Source organism: Apteryx rowi, unplaced genomic scaffold, assembly GCF_003343035.1.
Source record: "Apteryx rowi isolate R43461 unplaced genomic scaffold, aptRow1 scaffold_109, whole genome shotgun sequence".
Lineage (NCBI taxonomy): Eukaryota > Metazoa > Chordata > Aves > Apterygiformes > Apterygidae > Apteryx > Apteryx rowi.
In genome coordinates this window covers 717,157-738,243 of record NW_020447297.1, presented here as the reverse complement: position 1 = coordinate 738,243, position 21,087 = coordinate 717,157, and the positions used below count along the sequence as shown (strand labels likewise).

Here is a 21,087-nt window from a genome sequence, read left to right as displayed (position 1 = left end):
CTTCATGTACAAAGCTGGTACAGATAAAGACAAGAGGCTCCTCTTCCTCAGTTTACCCAGTAGAAGGTGGCTGGAAGATAATGCTGCACTATCTGATATAACATGACTGCCATGGATAATGTATGACATGGAAGAAGACTCTGATGATGGTACTGCTGTGGTCTGGAAAGCACAGCTAGCAGAATGTCCTGACCATCTCCTCCTCTAGCTCCTTTCTAATGTAAAGACCTTCCTCCTCATCCAGGAATAGGATTTGAATTTGCACTGTAGTGAAGTGAAACATCTTCCTGGAAGCAGAGGAATACTAGGTAGCGGTAGAAGGTTGTTACCTCTTAAATGCATCTGCCTTCAAGAGAGTGGGACAGAACAGAGTTATGCAAGTATTTCACATRAACTGAGCTTTGGCCAACACATGGCTGATTCTGGGCACGTGGTTTTTCAGCCCTGGAGGTGTTGTCTCCAATTTTACCAGAGATGCAGATTGCATATAAACTGGTGGGAAGTGATCTTGCCACMCTGTCAGCTCAGTTTTTTATAGACACTGAGGCAGTGCTTATTTGTGTGATATTTGAATTTGCCTTCAGGAAATGTTGTTAGTGTCAGTGTTATCTGAATTATTAACTGAACTTGCAAATTTCACTTCAGAAGGAATTTAAATGGTTAAGATTTAGGACCAGAGCACCTACACCGGGTAACGAATCCCCGATTTGGGACAACATCAGCAACAGAAAAAAAGGTTGTGCCTGTGCTTCCTTCAGCTCCAGTGCTTCAAAGAGGAGCTTGATCACATTTTTTCCARTTAATTTTCTTCTCTTCCAAACTGTAACCTCTTAAAACTTGAGTGAAATTGAAATAATGGTTAGGAGCCAAAGGAGAGAGCTGAAGGGTCAGATTCAAAGAGCAGGCTTCTTGGCTGGGAGAAACACTGTCATCTTCTTTTAGAAGATTTCTAGCACTGCACCAATACTTAAGTGGGAAAGAAGATAAGCAAGCCAGTGTTCTGGGACGCTGGCTGAATAGCACAACATTGCATTACAGGTAGGCACTTCAGTTCAAGCTATAACAGTGTGTATTCCTCCCTTTTTAATGACCTGATGACTTTAGAATACTTTGTAAAGTTCAATGTCTTGTTTTTCRGTTCTCCTCAAGGCTATTCAGAAATGGTCCTGGGCAGAGGGAAGTTTATTTTCAGGGATTTTATAATAGACATAAGAATACCTTATATGGTTGAGTTCTSTCCAGAAACAGCACATTGCTCCATGGGCTGAAGATACAGGCAGGTTTTATCATGAAAATGATTCCAAAAGGGCTCACTTGCTCCCTAGCAAAATGCTGGAAGATGCTACCTTCCTATAACAATGGAGCAGATATTAACTACAGCTGCTAGTTGAAGTTTCATCCAAACATTTATTCACTGACAAATTTCTTTGACTGAAATAAAATGTTAAGGGAAATTATTATAAAAAAGAAACAAAAGAAGTTCAACCCAAATTAGAAAAGTGATGACATCTGCATGATTTTGGTTTTCTATTTTTGTCATGAGGGAGGAGATTTAGGTATTTATTTTTCAAAGGCCTTTCTTATTCTTTTTTTTTTTCTTTTATTTTCTCTTTATATCTTTTCTCTTCTGAGGGAGGAGAACATCCCAAAGTGGGGGAAAGATCTTCTTAACCTGAAAGGAAACAAATACCAAACTCGAAAAAAAAATCTGTTTTCAGGGGATTTGTTCTCTAAGTAGAAAACCTCTGTCAATTTTTAACCAGATTCAGTATATATTTTTCTACTTTTTCCTCTCCATCAGGCAAAGAGTGGAGCTGCTTCTGTTTTTCTGTAGCCGGCAGCAGCGCACAAAAAAAGAATCTTCCATTTACTTCTGGAAAATAAGTCAGTTAGGCTGAGGTCTTACAAACCCAGGTCAACTTTTGACCTCATCACTAAATTCACTGATTTAGGTGGGAGCACTTTTGTGCTTTATTCTTTGTTTGCAGGATCAATGACCTACTAACAATCCCCGCAGCATCCTAGAAAATAGACACCAGTATAAGTTTCACCACATACTTGGATCACTGTTTAAAACAWCAGATCTCCAGTCTTTCAGGCTTTCTTAAAATGGAGGGATTCTACTAGATTCTAGCTCTTTCAGTCTGCATTGGTTCTGCCCTTAACTGGAAAGACAAGCATCTTGGTTTGCAAGGAAAGTACCTCAGAAAAAATGCTGCCCCTATAGAAGAGGCCTATTATTTATTCTTATTGACAACTGATTCATTTTCGTATGAAAACCAATCTCTTTGAATAGGATAGTAGCATAACCTGGCTCATTAAGACCATCTAGACTCCTAACAAAGAGATGTTTTGCATCATATTGGGACTGTGGAAAGATCATCTCCTGTGTCTTTGGTAGCCTTGTTACCTTTAAACTACAGTGTTTTAAAATAGAATATTGAAGAAAGTAACAAATCCTGAGGAAACTGCAGGAAAAAAAAACCCTTTCTGCGGAGATCTGTAAGAAACTGTGGACAAATACCAAACTGAAATGAAACCAAACATGCACTTCTGTGTCTGGCCAGCATGCTTGGCTAATATATAAGCATCAGCACTAGGGTTATTATATCATTTTAAAGTCAAGAAAAGTAATTACTGTTTCCTAAACTGATTAACTGTTCCTTAATGTCAGTGCTCAGAGAGTCATGCTGATTTAATCATGTTATCTCTTTACCTCCAGAGGAAGTATGCGCTCCATTACAAGATTGCTCTCATCATAAACTACCTGGGGCACTGTATATCAGTAGGGGCCCTTATAGTTGCCTTTATGCTTTTCTTGTGCTTGAGGTGAGTAATCTGTTTGCATGCTTCTAACTTGGTTGGGCGTGTGACACTTATTATCGGRTTACTCGAGCCTTCTAACAACGCTGTCCAGATTGTATATGGCCTTGAAAAATGATCATGGTGTTTATGCTCCCAAGCATGTACATGATTTCATTGATGGATGCAGTGGATGAGCTGTAATGATGGCTTCTGTGCTTAGGACCCAGAACCTATTTGTATTCAGGAAGAAAACTGTGCATGATTTATTGATGCAGTAAAAACCCTGTGAGCACACAGAGTGCTTCATTAAGGGAAGCTGGGATTTGAGTGTGTCAAGTTTCAAGTTTTGGGGGTAAGTTTTCTTTTTCTAAGGCTGTGCATGATAACACAAGGCATTTTGCATTCCCTGACAGATAAATGCCAGATCTAGACCCAGGGAGGGGGAATGTAATCTTTCCACTGTACTTTCACTTAACTCCAATTCTTGTCCCATTGAAGAATTTAGAAATTTGTTTAAATAAAGACTARGTGAGTAAGAGCTTTATCTCCACAAGTGGTCATGAGATGAGGGATACAAGTCATTGAAACTACATGAAATTCCTCTCTTCCCTGGTTCAGTGGTACAGAAGAGAGTTTGTGTGTCAGGTCACATGGATATTACAGTGAAAACAAAGCTTGGAAAGAAGATAGGGCTGCAGGGGGAAAAGAAAGGACGGTAGAGAAGGACACTGAGTGGAAGTTAATAGGCATCAGTCACTATCGTATGTTTTTTACATGTGTATGGAGGCTGAATCATAGGAATATTTTTTAATAATAATGGCCTGGTCAGAGTATTTCTGTATGATTTGTGCTGTCTTGTCTAGGAACATTCAGCTTGAACTTGGACTCAAATGCGCTATGTGCTCTGGAACAATTATCCTTGAGACAAATGTTGTAATTATAGCAGAGCAGAAAGAGGTTGAGGAGGGCCCATAGGAYTGCAACATGATGATAGACAATGGTTTCAGTAAAAGAATTACTGCTTTCCTAGAATTGAACATCTCTGTGAAGGCTTATGCTAAGCTTTTCTCTTAAGCAGTCCTAACGAGAGGGTCTTTCTTATCAACAACAGGAATTTTCTTTCATTCCAGCATCTCTAAGCAGAATAATCTACACTAATAAGGGGGAAAAAAGCTTGGAACGTTCAGTGGGAACATTTCAGATCTGTGATTTTAAATTCCAGTTTCTACCTTTTTACTGTGCATATACTGCTAATTCCCATCGTGCTTGGAGCCCTGAATTAATTTGCACTGAATAAAGAATACAGATTATTCATTGTAACTATATTCCCTGCTTTGATGCTGAATCTTTTATAAATGCTTAAGTAAATAAAGCAGAAACAATTAGATAATATGGTATAAATGTATCTATMTTTTAACATTGAAGTAGCCTATTTAATCTCTTTTAAGTTCTTTTTCCGATATATGAACTCTGACTTCAAGGTTTAAGTTTTGCAGTCAATTTCAGCATTAAAAATGAGTGCAGCATTTAGGTAGTTCCCTGTACATGCCCTGAATTAAGATATTCCATTTTCAAGATGCACACTGTACCATACAGAACAAATCTAGTGTCCTGACATAACTGCCAGCCAGCATAAGCCAGCATGAGCTACCTCAGTCTCTGTAGAGTTACACATCTCTGTCACACATATCTTTGCAAAGTGTCCCAAAAGCAAATCAGTTCTGATCATTTGAGTCCTGTTGTTTGGGGCTTTTCTTTCTGTTTTAGTCTGGATAGAAGAGAGCATCTAGTAATTGCGTGAAGCGGGACAATTCAGATAATCCCTGGCTAAAAGAACAGTAGAAGACCCAGAAGGCTAGATCTGATATTTCTGTACCCACTCTACCCACAGTGGAAATCTATCAGCTCTTTRTTCCTGCCCCACCAACCTACCTCACTCCATGGTGCCTGCTCAGGGTGAGGATAGAAAGAAGACCTTGAGGAAGGCTCAAGATATACAGTCAATCCGTATTTTTAGACTTCTCACCCGTCGTCCGCCTGATTTTCCTTTGCTCTGTCAATGCAGATGGAGGAGGAATAAAGGAATAGACTGGAGCACATCTGCTGCGTTGGAACATAGCTGTGAGGAAGTCTGAGGAATCTCACACTGGTGGTTTTAAGAGAAAGTTAAATATCTGGCTGGCAGGGCAAAGAGAATGTTGCTTTGGTGATGGGCTAGTGAGAAGGATGTTCTGCTTTGGGAGCTCAGCCTCACCATTACTTTTGCTGCCCTGGCCCAGGTACCTGCTGCATCAACGGGAAGTTTAAGTTCTCAGTCCTGCTGGGGTGGGAAGGGGAAGAACTARATGTATTCCCTATTCTTCCAAATATGTCCTGTGTCATCTTGTCATCAGTTCCCGTCTCCCTCAGTTCCTTATGCACCCCTCTGTCCTCTATTCATAACACTCCCTCAACCCCGATAGAAATGTTCTGCTGTCTTAAACCCTAAAGAACCTTGCACCAAATGATTTTGAGGGGCAGAAAGCTCAGATGTAGCAGCAAGCAGTGAAACCATCTGCCAACCATATTTCTGTGTTGCCAGGAGACTCCAGCAGAGTTGGGAAGGTAAGAGAACTGAGCCAGGAATTCCATTCTACTGCTGAGACCTCTTCCATCTTTCTCCAGTTCTGTGGCTTATGATCCAGTCCTTCTTCCTTGGCTGTGTGAGGAAAAATGAGCCAGTAAACTGGCATTCAGCACTTAAAGAAAAAAAAGTGAAGCCCAACTTGCGGGAAAGGACCTGATTTTCCTTGGCACACTGAATGGCGATGATTCACTGAGATAGCTCCTAAAGGGCTAAGTCAAGGATYGTTCCTCAAGGTCTAAGTGTAGGTGGTCTTAGAAGTGTGAAAGCCTCGCTATCTTTACAAGGAAAGACACAAGAAACAACAACAACAAAAAAGAAAAGTGCTGAGGATAAGGAAAAGTAAAGAATTTTTTGCGTAAACCAGGTGTGCTGTAGAGCAGCATTCATATCTGATGCAGGATTGGGAGAGGTTTGCTCAGTGCACTTCACGTGGCATTGGTATAATGTATCTGCACTGCTGTGAAACTCGCAGGCTGTGTGTTCTCCTCATTAATAGTAAAGATTTAATTCATCCCTCAGGTGCCTACAGGCAGTTCCTGCTGACATGGCTCTCACCCTCCCACACAATCACATTCTGATTTCTGATAAAGCAGAAATTTTCCATAGGAGGGATCCTGCTAACAGTAATACCATTCAAGCTAAAGAAAGAAAGAAAAAAAAAAGGCAGAAAAAAAGGCCCATTCCTTTTGAATGATATTTTTCCTTTACTGTTGCTCGGTATGCAGAACCCCAAATTGCTGTGCCCTGGCTTTTTTTTTCCTTGTTAGTGTGCTGTTATATCAGCATCTGAGGTGGAATGTGATTCCTCTGTAAAACTCCTGCTTTGTTATTAAACAGTGTGATGCCAGCAGTGACCTAACTAGATTCAATCAGCAGATGTTTTATTTGTGCAGTAGTGACTGAAGCAAGGGCATTGACTACAGGTGTTTGTTCTGGGAAACATCTAGGTCCCCGCTGAGTCTTGAACTCCATAAAGGAGGGTGCTAAAAGGAAGATAGGTTGGGCACTGAAAATGACAAGTCCTTCTGCACAGATTGCTGGGTAAAGGCAGCTCTGAAAAACTACACAAATGTGTTCTCACTGCATCTTTTGTCACTGGTATGGTGGTAATGAAGGCAAATGAGGGCCTGAGGGAAACTTTGCTTTCCTGTTTCCCCTCCATTAATCTCTTCCTATTTCATCTTTAAAATATCTGATATTTCTCATGGGCCTGAGGAAGTGTGCCCTTTCTTTCTGCTGGTAGTAGCCAGATTGCCTAAATCACATCTATTTTTTTTCTCCCAAAGACTAATTAATTTTTTTTTGAAAGAACATTTTCACTCTTTTTTTTTTTTTTAACCAGCTCCCAGGTTTTATGAGTGGGAGATCCCATTGTCYGTTATTCTTCCTTGTTCCAGGCTCCTCTGAACTGCCTCTTGATCTTCAGTCTTGTGTGCATTTGGTGAGACAGCTGCTGCAGGTCTCTATTAGTAAGGATGAAAGAGCTTGATTAAATGCTTTGTAGAAACCTGTCAGAAGAAATGTAGAGCATCYGTGCAGAGCAGGTTTCATAGAGTAGAGTGATATGACATCTATCAGGGCCAGCAGCGGGTATTAGGAATATATCAAGTGGGTAGGTGAGCTGCACAATTAGTATGGAGTTGCACTTAAAAGTGATGTGATATCTGGTGCGATTAGAGCAGAGCAGGCTCCAGATCTAATACACATTCATCCTGTACATATATTTCTATTATGGAGCAAGGAAAAGAAGAATCAGTCTCAGGACACAACATCAGGTAAATGAATTAATGAATTAATTTGCATGTTAGTGCTCCATTTTCTCTCAGCTCCTGACTTTCCACCTAGCCTTGTTAAGTCAGTTCCATCTGCCAGTTAGCACAGCAGGGCCTTAAAAAATGATTCAGGCACATGGCATGTTTTAAACTTCACTATAAATACTGTTAATGGCACAGCATGTGTTTACTGGATGGTAATGGCTGTTGGTTTGGAGACAGAACTCTGTCCATGGTATGGTTCCCAACAGCAAGGCAGGAATGAAAATGAATGAAGCTCTGTAAATAAGCACACATTCAGTGAGATACTAAGTGGTCGTCTTTGAGAACAAAACATCTGAAGTGTCTGTGCTGCTTGAAACCATCTGAAGTGTCCTGTCTCAATGACTAAGATCTTTTCATCTCATATCTATATCACTTGTTCTTTAGTCTAGACGTTCCCTCTTTGTACATAGCCTCGCACAGAAACCACAGATGAAAGCAGAACCCTCATGAACTCCTGGAGTCATACCACTAATTAAGAGTGTGCCTAGAAAGGTATATTCTTAAGATGTGAGAGTTTTCATAAGCTGCATCTGAAATTGTGGTACTGTAGCCTAGAAATATTAAGGTTGGCAAGGAGTATGATTGCTGCCTATAAATATGTCGCTGTTGGATAAACTTTAGAAAGAGAAGTGCTACTTACAATTAAGGACAATATTAGTGCAAAAAGAAAAGGGTATGGACACATTATGAATAGACCCTTGAGTGGATGTTAGAGGGTGATTTCTAATCAGCAGAGCAGCAAGGTTCTGGAGCAAATGTAATGGAGGAAAACTTAACTTGGAGTTTTAGACTAGAGTTTCAGGAATTTATGAAGGACTATATGACTCAATGACTTTGTGGCCTGGCCTTTGAAGGCTTAGGATTCCTTGTTCCATCCTGTGCTTGAGCTATGTTCCTATTGGTGTATTTCTGTCGCTGCTGAGGGTTTAGCCACAAGGATATGTCTTTGGAGACAGACACTAACTTGTTTAAATTCAGGTAACAGAACTGCTCTGTGCAGGATTAAATCTGTGTTAATTAACAAGCTAAAACYCATTTGTGTTCTATTCTGCCTTTGTTGTTGATGATGAATAAATGTATTTGGGGCAATTCTTGCAAATTTTCCAAAGTCTCAAAGGAATAAAGAAAATAGAGTTTTGTCTTTGCAGTTTTTGTTGCCTGTGTTAGATATGTATCATGTTCAGGAGCCCAACTTACTTCAAGAAAGAACCTGCCCTGAGGCATCTCTGGACAGGTGAATCAGAAAAGATATTTTCAAGCCTGGATGTTTAGAGCTACCCACTAGAAATGCACATTTGGGTGTTTAAGTACTAAATGGTTTGATTTCAGGTTTTCTCAGAAGAATCGCACATCCATATCCCTCACAAAATCCAGTGTAATTGTCCAGCACCGAGCCACCTTCTCTTCTGCCTAATCTAAATGATGAATACTGCTACATCTTATTACTGTGTCAAGTGAAACCCAAGAGATGTGGAAATTCTCTGATTTGTATCATCCTTAAATGGGGCGTGTATACTGTTGCTGGTGTATGGACTGCCTCTGTGTGTTATAGAGAAGCAGCAGCTTCCTGTGGGAGGTGCCCAGCTTGAACCACAGGGGAACATTTCCATCTGGGCAGTGATCACCATGAAGCTGATAACAGCCAGGGGAGGTGTGGAAGGGAGTGGGGGTTGGCTCCCACCTTCCAGAAGTTTGTATTGGTACAGGTTTGGTGTTCTATGAGGAGGAAGAAGAAGGATAGGAAGGACATGGGCAGGGATGAAGGGAAGCCTCCTTTGTTTGTAGCTTGGTGCAGAGCAGGTTCCGGTAAGCACTTCAGCTGGGGAAGTTTAGAAACATAGGAATGAATATTTGGACAGCTGAAGAAGCACCCAGGTTATAAATAATCTTTTATGTTCTTCCCTGAGTTTCTTGCCAGCTATGCCAAAATGATGAAATATTCCACAACACATTTTGATGGAAATGAGGCCAAGGAGAGTGTTAATAGTAGCATCAGTGCCATTGGCTTTCCCTGTGTTGTTTTATCCACACAGTGTCTGCAAAGGAAGATAATTTAATAAACAATTGTTAATTATATTATAAGCAAAAAGCCCATAAACCTTGAATTCCCTAGCTGATATTTTAAACTGTTTTTCTTTTAGATCTTTTTTTGTATATTCCCACAAGAAGATAATAAATGAGGACATGTTGTGCACTCATATATTCCCCAAACAGCAGCTATAAGCCAGATCAACCTCCATCAGCTCCCAGTGTCTGGCTTCTGAAGTCCTAACTCTAATTTGGGCAATCCAGTAGCGGTGGTCACCCTTCATAGCAACCATTCACCCTTCCACAGTCTGGACTTACAACTACAGCCTATGTCAACAGGACAGTGTCTTAGATAAATTTCAGAGGGAGGCAGCCACTTACTGTGTCCCTGCTACTCTAAAGGTAGTTTGTTACTGGGGACTACCTCAGACCTAGGCAGCAAGGATGCTCCTGTTAGAAAGATACACCACAGCCCCATTTACAGTTTGGCTCAATATGACTGACAGCAACCTCCATTTAGCAAAGTGGATTATGGCACATTCCTAAAGCTCCTTCAACCAGCTAAACCACAAGCACGTGCTGTATTAAATGAAGTCATATATTTCTAACTTGGTCGTTCATTTGGTCCCTGTGAAAATATACTGAGGGAATTTCTCCGGTGGAAGAGCAATCAAGACTGGAGCCATATTCTTAGATGGCAGTATCCGTGATTAGGTTTCAGTTAGCCCATATTTAACCATGTAGTTCTCAGGAGCAATGTCTCTCCTTGTACACTGAATAGGACAAGGGCACAGGCTGATGCACTGTCCTGTGATTATCCATACTGTTTATTTTCAGCACACTCCTAGGCAGACTGTGACCTGTGCTGACTAGCATTCTTCCAGACAGTATCTGCAATTCTCAAAGTCTAGGTTTTCCAACAGAAAGTATGGCTGCAGCCATTTGGAAGAGAGGTTAGGTGTACGGATGCAAGCTATGTAACTCCAGCTGCCACAGAACCAAGGGAAAGGCTCTGCCTTCTATTGTTCACTAGTAGAAATATTGCTCAGGGGTTAAAAAAAATTATGTGTAGACACATCACAATTGTGATTTCTTTTGTTGAACTCTCATTTATTCTTCTCCCTCACTACTTTTTGCTACCGGGCACACAGATATCTCCTGCTACACACCTCTCAGCAACCCCACCTCAGCTCAACTTATGCTCATCTTGGGAATCTAAAAACTGTCCTGTGCTTTCTGCAGCCTCCCATCTCTGCCAGGGCCTATCTGCTAATCTTGAAAATCAGAAAGAGACCAAGGGGTAGGTATGGGTGCATGTGGACACTGAATGCCATTGGGACAATGGGAAGCAATTCAGTTGGTCAGTCATGCACTAAATAAGCTTTGCCTGGGAATTTCCTTTCATAGCCTCCATTAAGGGTGTAAGAGAGTCTCTATTCTTTAGTGACCCCAATCTTTTCAATTTTAAATTCTTCATTTTCTCTTCTCTTTTATTCTTCCTAACCATTTCCTGTTTCAGCTTTGCTACTCTTACAGCTGTTTTGAAAGTTAGATTTGTGCATTTCTTCAGTTGTCTAAGGCTGATTATAGAGAGGACTGAGCCAGAATCACCCCAGCAATGTGCAGGGAAAGACAAGACACAATGATCAAAAGTTCTAGAAAGGGAAATTCCAGATGGACATAAGTAAGAATTTTTTCACCATAATTATGGTCAGGCGTTATAGCAGAGTCCTAGAGAAGCTGCTGAATCTACATCCTTAGAGACTTGACAGGACAAGTTCCTGGCAACCTGATCTATTTTCATGTTGGCCTTTCTCCGAGAAGGAGCTTAGACTAGACCGCTAAGAGTTCCTTCTAACCTAAGTTATTCTATGATTTACCCAGACTCCAGACTTCATTAGCTCTTTTCTTTTTTATAACAATTATGTAAGGGAAAAAAATGCAGTGAAGACTTTTACTTTAAGTCACTAAGAGTAAAACAGTAATAACAGGAAACATAGTAAAGCAAAGTAAAGAGAAGGGATTCCTTGCTTTCATCTCAGCGGTAGCTCTCAGAAAATGTTGCAAGAGAGTTGTAAAATCCTCCTTGCCTCTAAATAGTCTTTCAGTGCAGTTGGTTTCTGTGTCTACCATTTGCTTTTGGGCAGGTGCCTACAAAACCTGTTATTTCCTATTGCTGTCCTCTCCATCATAAAGCAGGCCCAGCCCTGCTTTTCTTCCTTGATCAGGGGTATTCGGTTTGGGACAGCTGAGAAAGGCTGGAACTATTATTTCCCTGATGCTGAAAAATGAAGTGACTTAAGTCAAGGTCACCCAAAAGCAGAGTTCAGAATAAAACCCAGTTCTCATGCAGTTTGGGATCTTGTAGCTCATCCTGCCTCTCCACTCCCTCAGCAAATGAATGGTCAGGTACCAAACAGCAGACTTACCCTTCCGGCTGCAGCAACATCTTCCCACCAGGCAGCACATTGCTACAGCTCTTGTAAGAAATCTCTTGTTCTGACACATCTGGCCTGGAGGGTGAGGTTGTCCTGGAAGACTTAGGATCCTCGTGCTGCTGATCTGCACTGGTCAAATGCCTGTGCAGAGAGCCCATGTCTGTTGGATGACTAGATGCTCCTCTCCCTGTTTGCACCTCCCTGTCACGAACAGCAGTAAGTACAGTCTTTCTCAAGCAGAGACAATACTTCTATTTGCCTTGGGCTAGCTCTGATTCGTCCATAGGGAAAGAAATCTCCCTCTCCATGCCCCAGTGGCATGCTTTGGATGTGTCCCCTAGGGCCAGTTAACACATCACTGTCTGCAGAGGGCTGGTTTTGACCCCTGTTCAAAATGCTACGCAGCCATTACAGTCCCAGGTACAAACACTGGTGACAATGAATGCAGTCGGTCTGGTCTTGCCCTAGGGTTGTCCTGCCTGTGGTCCTCTTCTATGAAGTGTTTTCTGCCGCCTTTCCACCCTAGAAATGTAAGTGCTTTAAGTCTTTGTGGCCAAAGCAAGCAGAATCCCCTGTGTCCTGTGATTAAAAGTTGGCTGGAATGCAAGAGAAATAAATTTTGGAAAAGGCTTAGTGGAGCACAGATGGCTCCACAATGGGTTTGTTTTGGGGGTCTAAGTACATCCTAAACACTGACAGGAGTAGCTGCTTCTCTTCTTCGCCTGAGCATTTTGCCCCCACCCTCATATTGAAGCCATTTTTCTCTTCTTGGCTTTTCTTTTTCCCTTGAAAGTGCCCCTTGCCTTTCATGTGGGAATATTTGTATTCTCCTAGGCAACTGCCACCAAGAAGCTCATTTCCTTGCCAACCTCTCCAGCTGCTTTTCCCATCTGTGAGCATTAGGAGTACCAGAATACAGGCACTGATCAATCAAAAACATACAGGGGAAACCATGAAGACCTCAGGGGGGGCCTCCATGTGGATGATAGCAAATAGGCCGTAACAGGCACACCGCCTCAGAAATAGTTTGCGGTTAGGTATTCTTCCCACTCTATGCCATTTATGGCTTGTCCATGAGCTTTGCCTGTCCTAGAAAAAGCTGAAAGGGAAGCATATATATATTTTTAAGTATAGTCCAAGACTGCCCTTCCTGCTTGTTCAACAGTTATGGAATGGGAAGGACTCCAGGAAAGTGCTCTCAGATTTCTCCTGACAGCTGTTTTCAGACAGGGAATGGAACAGAAGTCTTAACTGAACATCATTATTAATGGAATCCTACATGAATTAATAGAAGGTTTCCAAGCTCCTTTAATAAAGTTATCATTTGCAATTAATTCCATGCAGATGATTCTACTAACTCAGCTAGCATTTGGCCATGCTGGCACATTATTATGATTGCTAATGTTAATTATTTATGTCATACTTTGAATCAGAAAATAATAGCTCTGCACATCCCAGAGGAAAAATAACGCTGTATGGATAGAGAAGAAAAAATCATGAATCAACAGGAAGGCTATTTTGAATTTTACCAGTGCTATTTTAGAAACCCTTTTATAGATATCCATCCCTGAATCAGTGAGGCCACTTGTATAGAAAGAATTGATCGTGTTTCATGCTTTTTCAGGCTTCAGCATTTCCCAAATCAAAAGAATGGATTTGCTAAATCTCTACTTTCTATATGCATTCATACGATTGAGGTCATTTCACTGAATTAATTAGCAGAGTGTCCTTTCTCTTGCAACAGGCAGAAACTCTTTCTGCCCACCTCTGACACAGGCTGCAGTCACCTGTGGGAGAATTTTGCTTTCTTTTCATTTGCAGCTATTGTTCCTAGCATGGAAGCCCAGTTACGACATACCGCACAAGCAACTCAGGATGCCAGTGGTATGATATCAAGCCAGACAATGATATTTGGGCTTGAAACATGGTCTGTTTTCAAATCAAATAAAGAGATCATTATATGTAATTTCCCACCATGCACCTGTTTTTTGATTCACTAATTAGTAGGGCCAACAAGAGGTATGTTTGCTTTCATCTTAATTGCTTCTTTGTGTCTAACATTCTGCTGTAGAGTTGAAACTAATGCCTCCTATGGGGCTGTGTGTGTGTGTGTGTGGTGAGTGGGAGGCATTTGTTCCCAGATCATGAATCCTTCTCTCAGTCGGTATCCCTCTGGAAGCCTTTCCTATACTAGGTAATGATAACAATGTTCACTGACAATGGCTGTAAGCAAAAGCAGCTTTCTCAGGCGGCCAGGAAGAGATCTTCCCTCGTTGTATCAATTGACTTTGCTGCACTCCTCGGCTGCTGTGCCCTGCAGCCTCCACACGCTATATTAACCCTCTTGTTTCTCCCTTCCCAGTACGAATCCAACATAGTTATTTCTATACTTTTCTTGCCTTTGGCTATGAATTGCATCACCACCACTTCAATTTCTGCGCTAGTAGTAGTTAGGATACAGAAACAAACAAAAACCATGTGCTCTGGGCTTTCTACAAACAGCAACAACAAAAACTTTGGGTTGCTAGTTGGGACTTTTACTAAATGAAAAAAGAAAAAAAGAAAAAAAATAAGGAAAATGTTAAAACCATTCTGTGCCTGGGGTCGCCTTGATGCCTGAGCCACTGAGAAACTCTGCAGCACTTTCAAAGGTGTGTTTCTCAGCCTGACTGTACTTGTGTTTCCATTAAGATACTAACTGTTCTTAACACCAGAAGAGTAATGGTCCAGACATCACAAAAGTACTTGCTACGCCTCACCTGTTTGTGGTGTTTGCCAAAGCAGCAATGTGGCAGGGAATGTGGCTAGGGAGAGGCTACAGCTGGGAAAGCAAAAGGTTTGCTTTGCAGCCTTTTCTGCCTTGCTCCATTAGCCCCAAAAACATGAAGCTCTTTAACAGGTCAAAGCATCTACTTATCAGCTGTGTCATGCATGGAGTGTCTCAGAAGGGGAATGAGGCCATGGTGCTGAGTTGCTAATACCCAAAGTATTTTTACTATACTATAAGCCTATACTTAGGCTTTTCCTAAAGGTAGTGGGACATGGGAACCGACTGCCCATATTTCAAGTCCAAAACTTCATTTGACAAGGCTGCGGGCCTCATCTCCATAAATTCCAGCTGCTGGCCACATTTAGGCTTGTACTTAATTTTAACACCAGGAATACATCTTCCCTCAGCACAACATGGCTTTTCCAAACAGAGGGAGGAGTCTTGATTGTCATAATTATCTGTAGAACCTTGGAGTTCCCAACAAAAACAGACCTTCTTGCTTTTGGTGCTGATCATTACTAAAACATGTCCTCTGTCCCAAGCAACTTGCAATCCAAACAAAAGCCAATGGCTAGATGCAGACAGATGGGCAAAGAAGAGGAAACCRTGAACAGAGAAGTAGTAAGGAGGGCAGAGATCATGAGGCCAATAAATGCTGAGGTTATCTTTACATTCCAAGACACAGAAAAGAACGTGATTTTGAGGACTAGGATCCTAATGCAGGGAAAAGCTCTTCTTAGGAACTGAACCAAAAGGTCTACAACTATTGGTTTGGTTCTCTCTGCTTCTTTGGCCAGTCCAGTGTCCTGCTCTGTGTCTTGTGAGGGTCAAGTCTTTTTTCCTGGTGAATTTAATGATATTCCAGAGTATGCAATGATTGAACTAGATCTGAAAGATGTAGCAAGGATTTTTTGTTTTCCACTGTTTTATTTCTCTTTCTCTAGAAATATCTTAAGGTGCCAAAGTGCTCTGGATCTGTTTTGTTGTTGGAGCTCTCAAAAGCAATTAATTTCATGCCAACAGCTCTACAGTTTGACTTGAATTTCCTCAGTTTCTAGTCCTCTGCCTCCTTCTTCCCCCCAAAGCAGTATTTCAAACTCCTTCCTTAACCTGCTAATCCTTAACCAGAAAAGAGTGAACAAAATATCGAGATGAACAACAGCCAGCCACAGGACATTTCTGTACAGAATGATCAAGAGACAACAGACCTTAACAGCATGTTTTAAAATCTGTCCAGAGCCAAATGAGTTCCTGGGGTATTTCAGTCCATTTCAGCATGAATGTCAGTAGGTGCTGGCTGCCTAGTTTCTTGGAAAGCCTAACCATGAACCTTTTGTTAGAACTTTTTGTTAGAAGTAAAGTTCTCGGAGTGAGCCATRTCCCTGACAGGTTCCCTGGTAGCACAGGTTACACTGAGAATAATGCCCTTTGGTTTTGTAGCCTATATAAAAATGAATGGATCTGAGCAGCTGGAGAACTGTTTTCAAAATTGTCTCCAGTTGTGAGTCATCAAGGCTCTGAAAACCAAATACAGATTCCATGCCTATAGCCTGAGTTGTTAAACTCAGTAGCTGTTTTGACATTGACTTAGTTGGATTATACCTCTAAGCATCTTTCTGTAAGCTTCAGTATCTCATATGTGGAAGGTTTTCCATTTGTTTCTTGCTGGATTACAACAAAATCTTGGAGAGATTTGTGAGGCTGAAGGAGATAACAGAATTTTTCTGGCCCTAAGACTGACTAATCAGATCCTGGGAAAAGGGCAATGAGAGTTTTATGGTAACAAACCGATGTTTGTTATCAAGAAAGCTGGTTTGTTTGTCATACAAAAGACCTGACACAATAGCAAAGTTGGTCACTGGATTGTGCCTTCTGTTTTTAAGGAATCTTTGGTGTCACTGGGATCAACAATCATCAGTCACAACTGAGCAGATTTGAAAACACCACATTCTGTGTTTCTCCTGTGTTATCTGACAGCTTTCTTTGCAAGCAGGGACACCAATATGCCAAATGCAGAACCCTAACCTGATGATCCCATGGAACACACTGGCTATTTGTACCCATTGAAGTAATTTTACTACTGGAGTGTTTTGTGTTTAGCTGGGAAAAGATCATTTAATTGAACATTCTGTAACTCTGAAACTGTGACTTGGCTCTCGCCTTCCTTTACCACTTCACAAAGAATGAGAAGATCTTGCCTCGGATGATTAAATCTTTAATGAGTAACTTACTGTCTAGCTTCAGTGCTGCTTCTAGTTGCTAGCACCAGCACCATGCACCAGCTGTTTCCTGGATCCATTTTGAGCAGCCAACAGTGTTTAAGATGTCATCTCTTTTGTTTTATGGCACTGTGCCCCAAATCATTGTAGAATGGGTGCTCCTATTTTACATTGCATTCCAGAAGAGGTTTGTGGAAGGAGAAAGAACATACACAAATATATTCTTGTGAAGGGGAATACACAGCTCTTCTCCATTGTTTAAGGAAGTATGGTGGAGCAGACCGAAAGCTGGCTTGGGAACTAGGCACTCCCTGCTCTCCTATTACATTAATGGGTCTGAGAACTTTTGAACTTCACACAGCCTGGCTTGTCTGAGTCATTAGAGAGAGAGAATCACCAAATGCAAGGTGTTCCAGTTTCTGTCACTCCACAGTGGACATTTGTCACTAAACCTCCTTCTGTGAACAGTGCAACAGACTCTGCTACAGCCTTGTTGTTTTTGGACTTACCAATTCTAGTTGACATTGTAATAGACTCGGTAGGGGTGGCAGGGGCAACCACACAATGATAACCAGGGACAAAATGACCATTTGAATTTCTGGGAGTTTCCATTAGCTCTCATTTCACTAGCTTGAATTCATTTTGTCAAGGGGAACTCCTCAAGTTAGCAAGACAAATTGCTATGCATGTCCTTGTTATGCTGCATGGTTTCTAGAAGAAAGATATTTGACAAGGAGAAGAAGCACATATTTTGGCATCCCTCTGCAACTGTTTTATGTTTACATCATCTGTTTGGATCGTAACTGCATTGCAGAGACCAAATTTTGGCATTGTTGCTGGCTGTGCCACTAGCTGTACCCTCTGAACCAGAGAATGGGACTCAAACCTGCTGTTTACCAGTAGAGAAAAGAGCAATAGACAGCTACATAGACTGTTATTGCTGTCCCGTTGGACAGCAGAATCTCCTATTCCACAGTGTATGAGAAGTAATGGATGGGGATAAACCATGAGGGTTTTTTCAAGTGAACGGATTAGCTTGTTTATTTTATATATTCATTCATGTGTGCATGTATATTCATTATATATGATGACTTAAATGCGTTCCTCTGTTTAGGAGTATCAGATGCCTGCGGAATATTATCCACTGGAACCTGATCACCACCTTCATCCTGAGGAATGTGATGTGGTTTCTGCTTCAAATGATTGATCACAACATACACGAAAGCAATGAAGTAAGTGCTTGGGTACAGCATGTATTTGTCATGCAGTTTGCAGGCAGGCGGGGGATGCTGARTTTGTTCAACTGATAAAAATATTGCAAAGGGCACCTATCCACATACCCAGGGCAACTGTGATGTAAATTCAAAAAGATGAAAAAATGTGCTGAATTTTAATTTCTTTCCTCATTATGGAATATCAGCATTCTGTTGTTTAACATCAAAATCTCCGCCCCCTAGCACAATTCTTCTCTCTTCTCTTCATTGACTGTAGATACTTTCCAAATTTATATACTACGAGACACAGTACAGTGTGAGACACTAAATTTAGTGGTTCTTGAATGTTTTTGTCAGAGCTTCTTGCTGTGATGGGGACTCATGCAGGGTAAGCTTTCACTTCAGAGAGGGCATCACCTTAATGAACAGGGTACAGAAATAATTGATTTGGCTGTCCAGGCTCTGAGTCAGCTATTTTGTCTAATGACAGCAGGCACCTTGCCCTCTGAGTCAGTGGGACTCTAAAGAAAATGAGTAGTCCTGAAACACCACTGAAATGATTTCAGTATATTTTTTGCTCCTTGATATATATATATATATATTTTTTTTTTTTTTTAACAAAATTCAACTTTTCTGCTAATCATGTCTTCATAGTGCTGGCCTTGAGGATGAAGTGAGTTGGGTTTCATCCATCAGCAGCTCCCTGTCACAGAAAGGGATGGTTCATTCCTCTAGGGCCCTAAATACTTCATTCCATCTCCTGCTTCTTCCCTTGAACTCTCTCTGGTCCTTTTCTTAACCCCTTCGGGATGATTGAACCCATGGAGACTGAACTCACTGAACTGGTGGAAAACTAACCCAGCCAACAAAAAAATCAAGGAAGAGTTTTCTGTTGGCATAGTAAGCTAAATCAGCTTTCTAAGGGGTGAGTAAGAGTTAGAGACAATTCAAGGGAGAGGACAGACCAACACAGTAAAAAAGTTGGAGGGCTGAAGTGAGCAAAGAGCATGGCATCTTCTTTGCATGGCATTGAACACTCTTGAGGAATTCAGCACATCACCATGCTCCCATTTCAGTTACTCTCCATGCTGTTTCGTGTTCATTCAAGTAACTCCCAGTTCACATGTTGATTTGAGTGAGGGTCATTATTGAATCGGTCCCTGTGTAAGTATTGTAATGGACCTCTGTTTGAGTCACCCAGTAATATGAGTGGATTAAAAGTATCACTCACTTTTTCTCCAGGGTTCTACATTTTCTTGGGGAATAAATCTTCTTGATTTATTAAAGTGACATATTATACTTCTTATGGTAGAGTATTCTCCTTTTAGGGCTGTCCACCTAACAACTTCCTCCCTAATCAAGAAAAACTGGCCATTGTGCTACAAACACACACACACACGCACAAACACACTCACATGCACCCTGCATACTCTTTCTCTTTGGAAAGCGGATGACCTGAAGTGCCCACAGAGTATGAGCTGGAATCATTGCTAATGTCAGTCAGCGTGGCTCCACTCATGGAAGAATTAGTCCTGTAGGTGTGGAAAACTACCTCAGGAGCCTGGAGATCCATACATTTTAATGTCTGCTGGCCATTCATCATCGTTGGTTAACTATTCAAATGTTAGATTTGGCATCTGAACTTTGATCCCATAGTTTATAAAAACAGACAGAAAAGTCTTCAGTATTTAAATAAAAAGAATTCTAAGACTCTAAGATTTTTTAAGGCACCTATGCATAATTCTGTATTATTATTCAAGCAGATGATCCTTTAAGAAGGAATAGATATTGCTGCTATTAATTCACTGGTTACTTTGTCTGTGTTTTTGACATTTTCAGGCTATAGAAGATGGAGGTATATGAGCTTTATTGTTGACAGTTGTATGCTGCTTGGTTTACTGTGATGACAATACTGTAAATCTTGATACTGGATTTTTCACTTATTTAAGCAAATAAGCTGGATTCAGGCATTCAGATGCCTTTTAAAATGTGGCCATAGAGCACCAAGGAAAATATAAATGTTCAAATATAAAGACAGATCCTCTCATGCCTCAGTTTCCCTGTATTAATCTGTTCTCTGTAGAACACTGCAGTCTTTTGGGGAAGTTGCTTTTGCAAGCTTGATGGTAAGTTTGTTGATGTTCTTATTGTGATATAAATCAGAATGAAGATGACACCACTGAAATCAATGGGTGCAGCATCATTTGTGCCAACTAATGATGTCATCTCTTCTGTGCTGATCAGTGGAGACTAAATGCAGGAACAGAAGCATCAAGGACTCAACATGGAAACATTATGCATGAAGTTATAGTGCTTATGTTAATAAATCAAGAAGGGGGGAATTGCTGAAGATATCTAGAGCCTAATGATGGATACTGTGTGGGGAACAGGTATCCTCAGTCAAATAAATTAAATGGTAGAAATTAATGAGTTCTGCTAATTGGGTTTATTATTCAATAATAATAAATCCACAACTCCAAAAGGAATTGTGCAGAGTTGCTCAAAAATTCATTTTGTTCTCGTTTCCTGTGGAAATGAGGCAAAGAGAAATCCCACTACCTTTATGTGTATTTGTCCATATGTGTCCTATTAGCTTCAGAGCCCACTAGCCAATTTCACTCAGGTCTGACAAAAGAGCAAGAGGCTCAGAGATAATTAAGCTTTTACAATTCTTGTGAAAATAGGCATCTGTGGAGAGGAGAAAAATCATGTAAGTGCTGCACATGAGGGAAAGAGTGGAACATGAGTCCAGACATCAGAGAATGTACATGAGACTGAGGCCTCCTAAGTAATCTAACTGCAGCAAAAGGTTTAATTCATCCTCATACCTTCTCAGACAGCAAAATCAAGTATGTGACTCAAACCCCTAGGAAACCTGGTTTTACTTGTTTTGTGGCCAGTCAGGAATGGGGTCCAAATATTTGTTTTCTGTTAATCAAAACTAGGGTGGTTTTGATTCGTGGGKTTTTTTTTCCGCCTTTATCAGGCCAGATGGAGAAACAAAGATAATTTTACTCATTTTGAAGCAAACTTTGTTTCAAAACAAAGTATTTAATCTTCTTTTGATTTTTTTGTTTTGTTTTTTAATTCTATTTTAAAGATCAAGTCAAATTAAATTTCAAATCTTGATAAAACAATGTGGAAATGAAATGTTTTGATACACTATTTTG

The 21,087-nt window shown here is 40.8% G+C and overlaps 1 protein-coding gene across 3 annotated transcripts in view; it reads left to right on the top strand.

Moving 5' to 3' along the window:
• The window catches only part of CRHR2 (corticotropin releasing hormone receptor 2), a 161,355-nt gene that overhangs the window by 90,415 nt on the left and 49,853 nt on the right, over positions 1-21,087 (top strand). For 2 of the 3 annotated variants that reach the window (XM_026072312.1, XM_026072323.1), the window contains 2 exons: positions 2,723-2,829; positions 17,818-17,935. In XM_026072312.1, coding sequence (XP_025928097.1) covers positions 2,723-2,829; positions 17,818-17,935 — 225 coding nt within the window. The remainder of the gene's footprint in view (positions 1-2,722; positions 2,830-17,817; positions 17,936-21,087) is intronic. The other variant, XM_026072327.1, reaches the window with a different exon arrangement.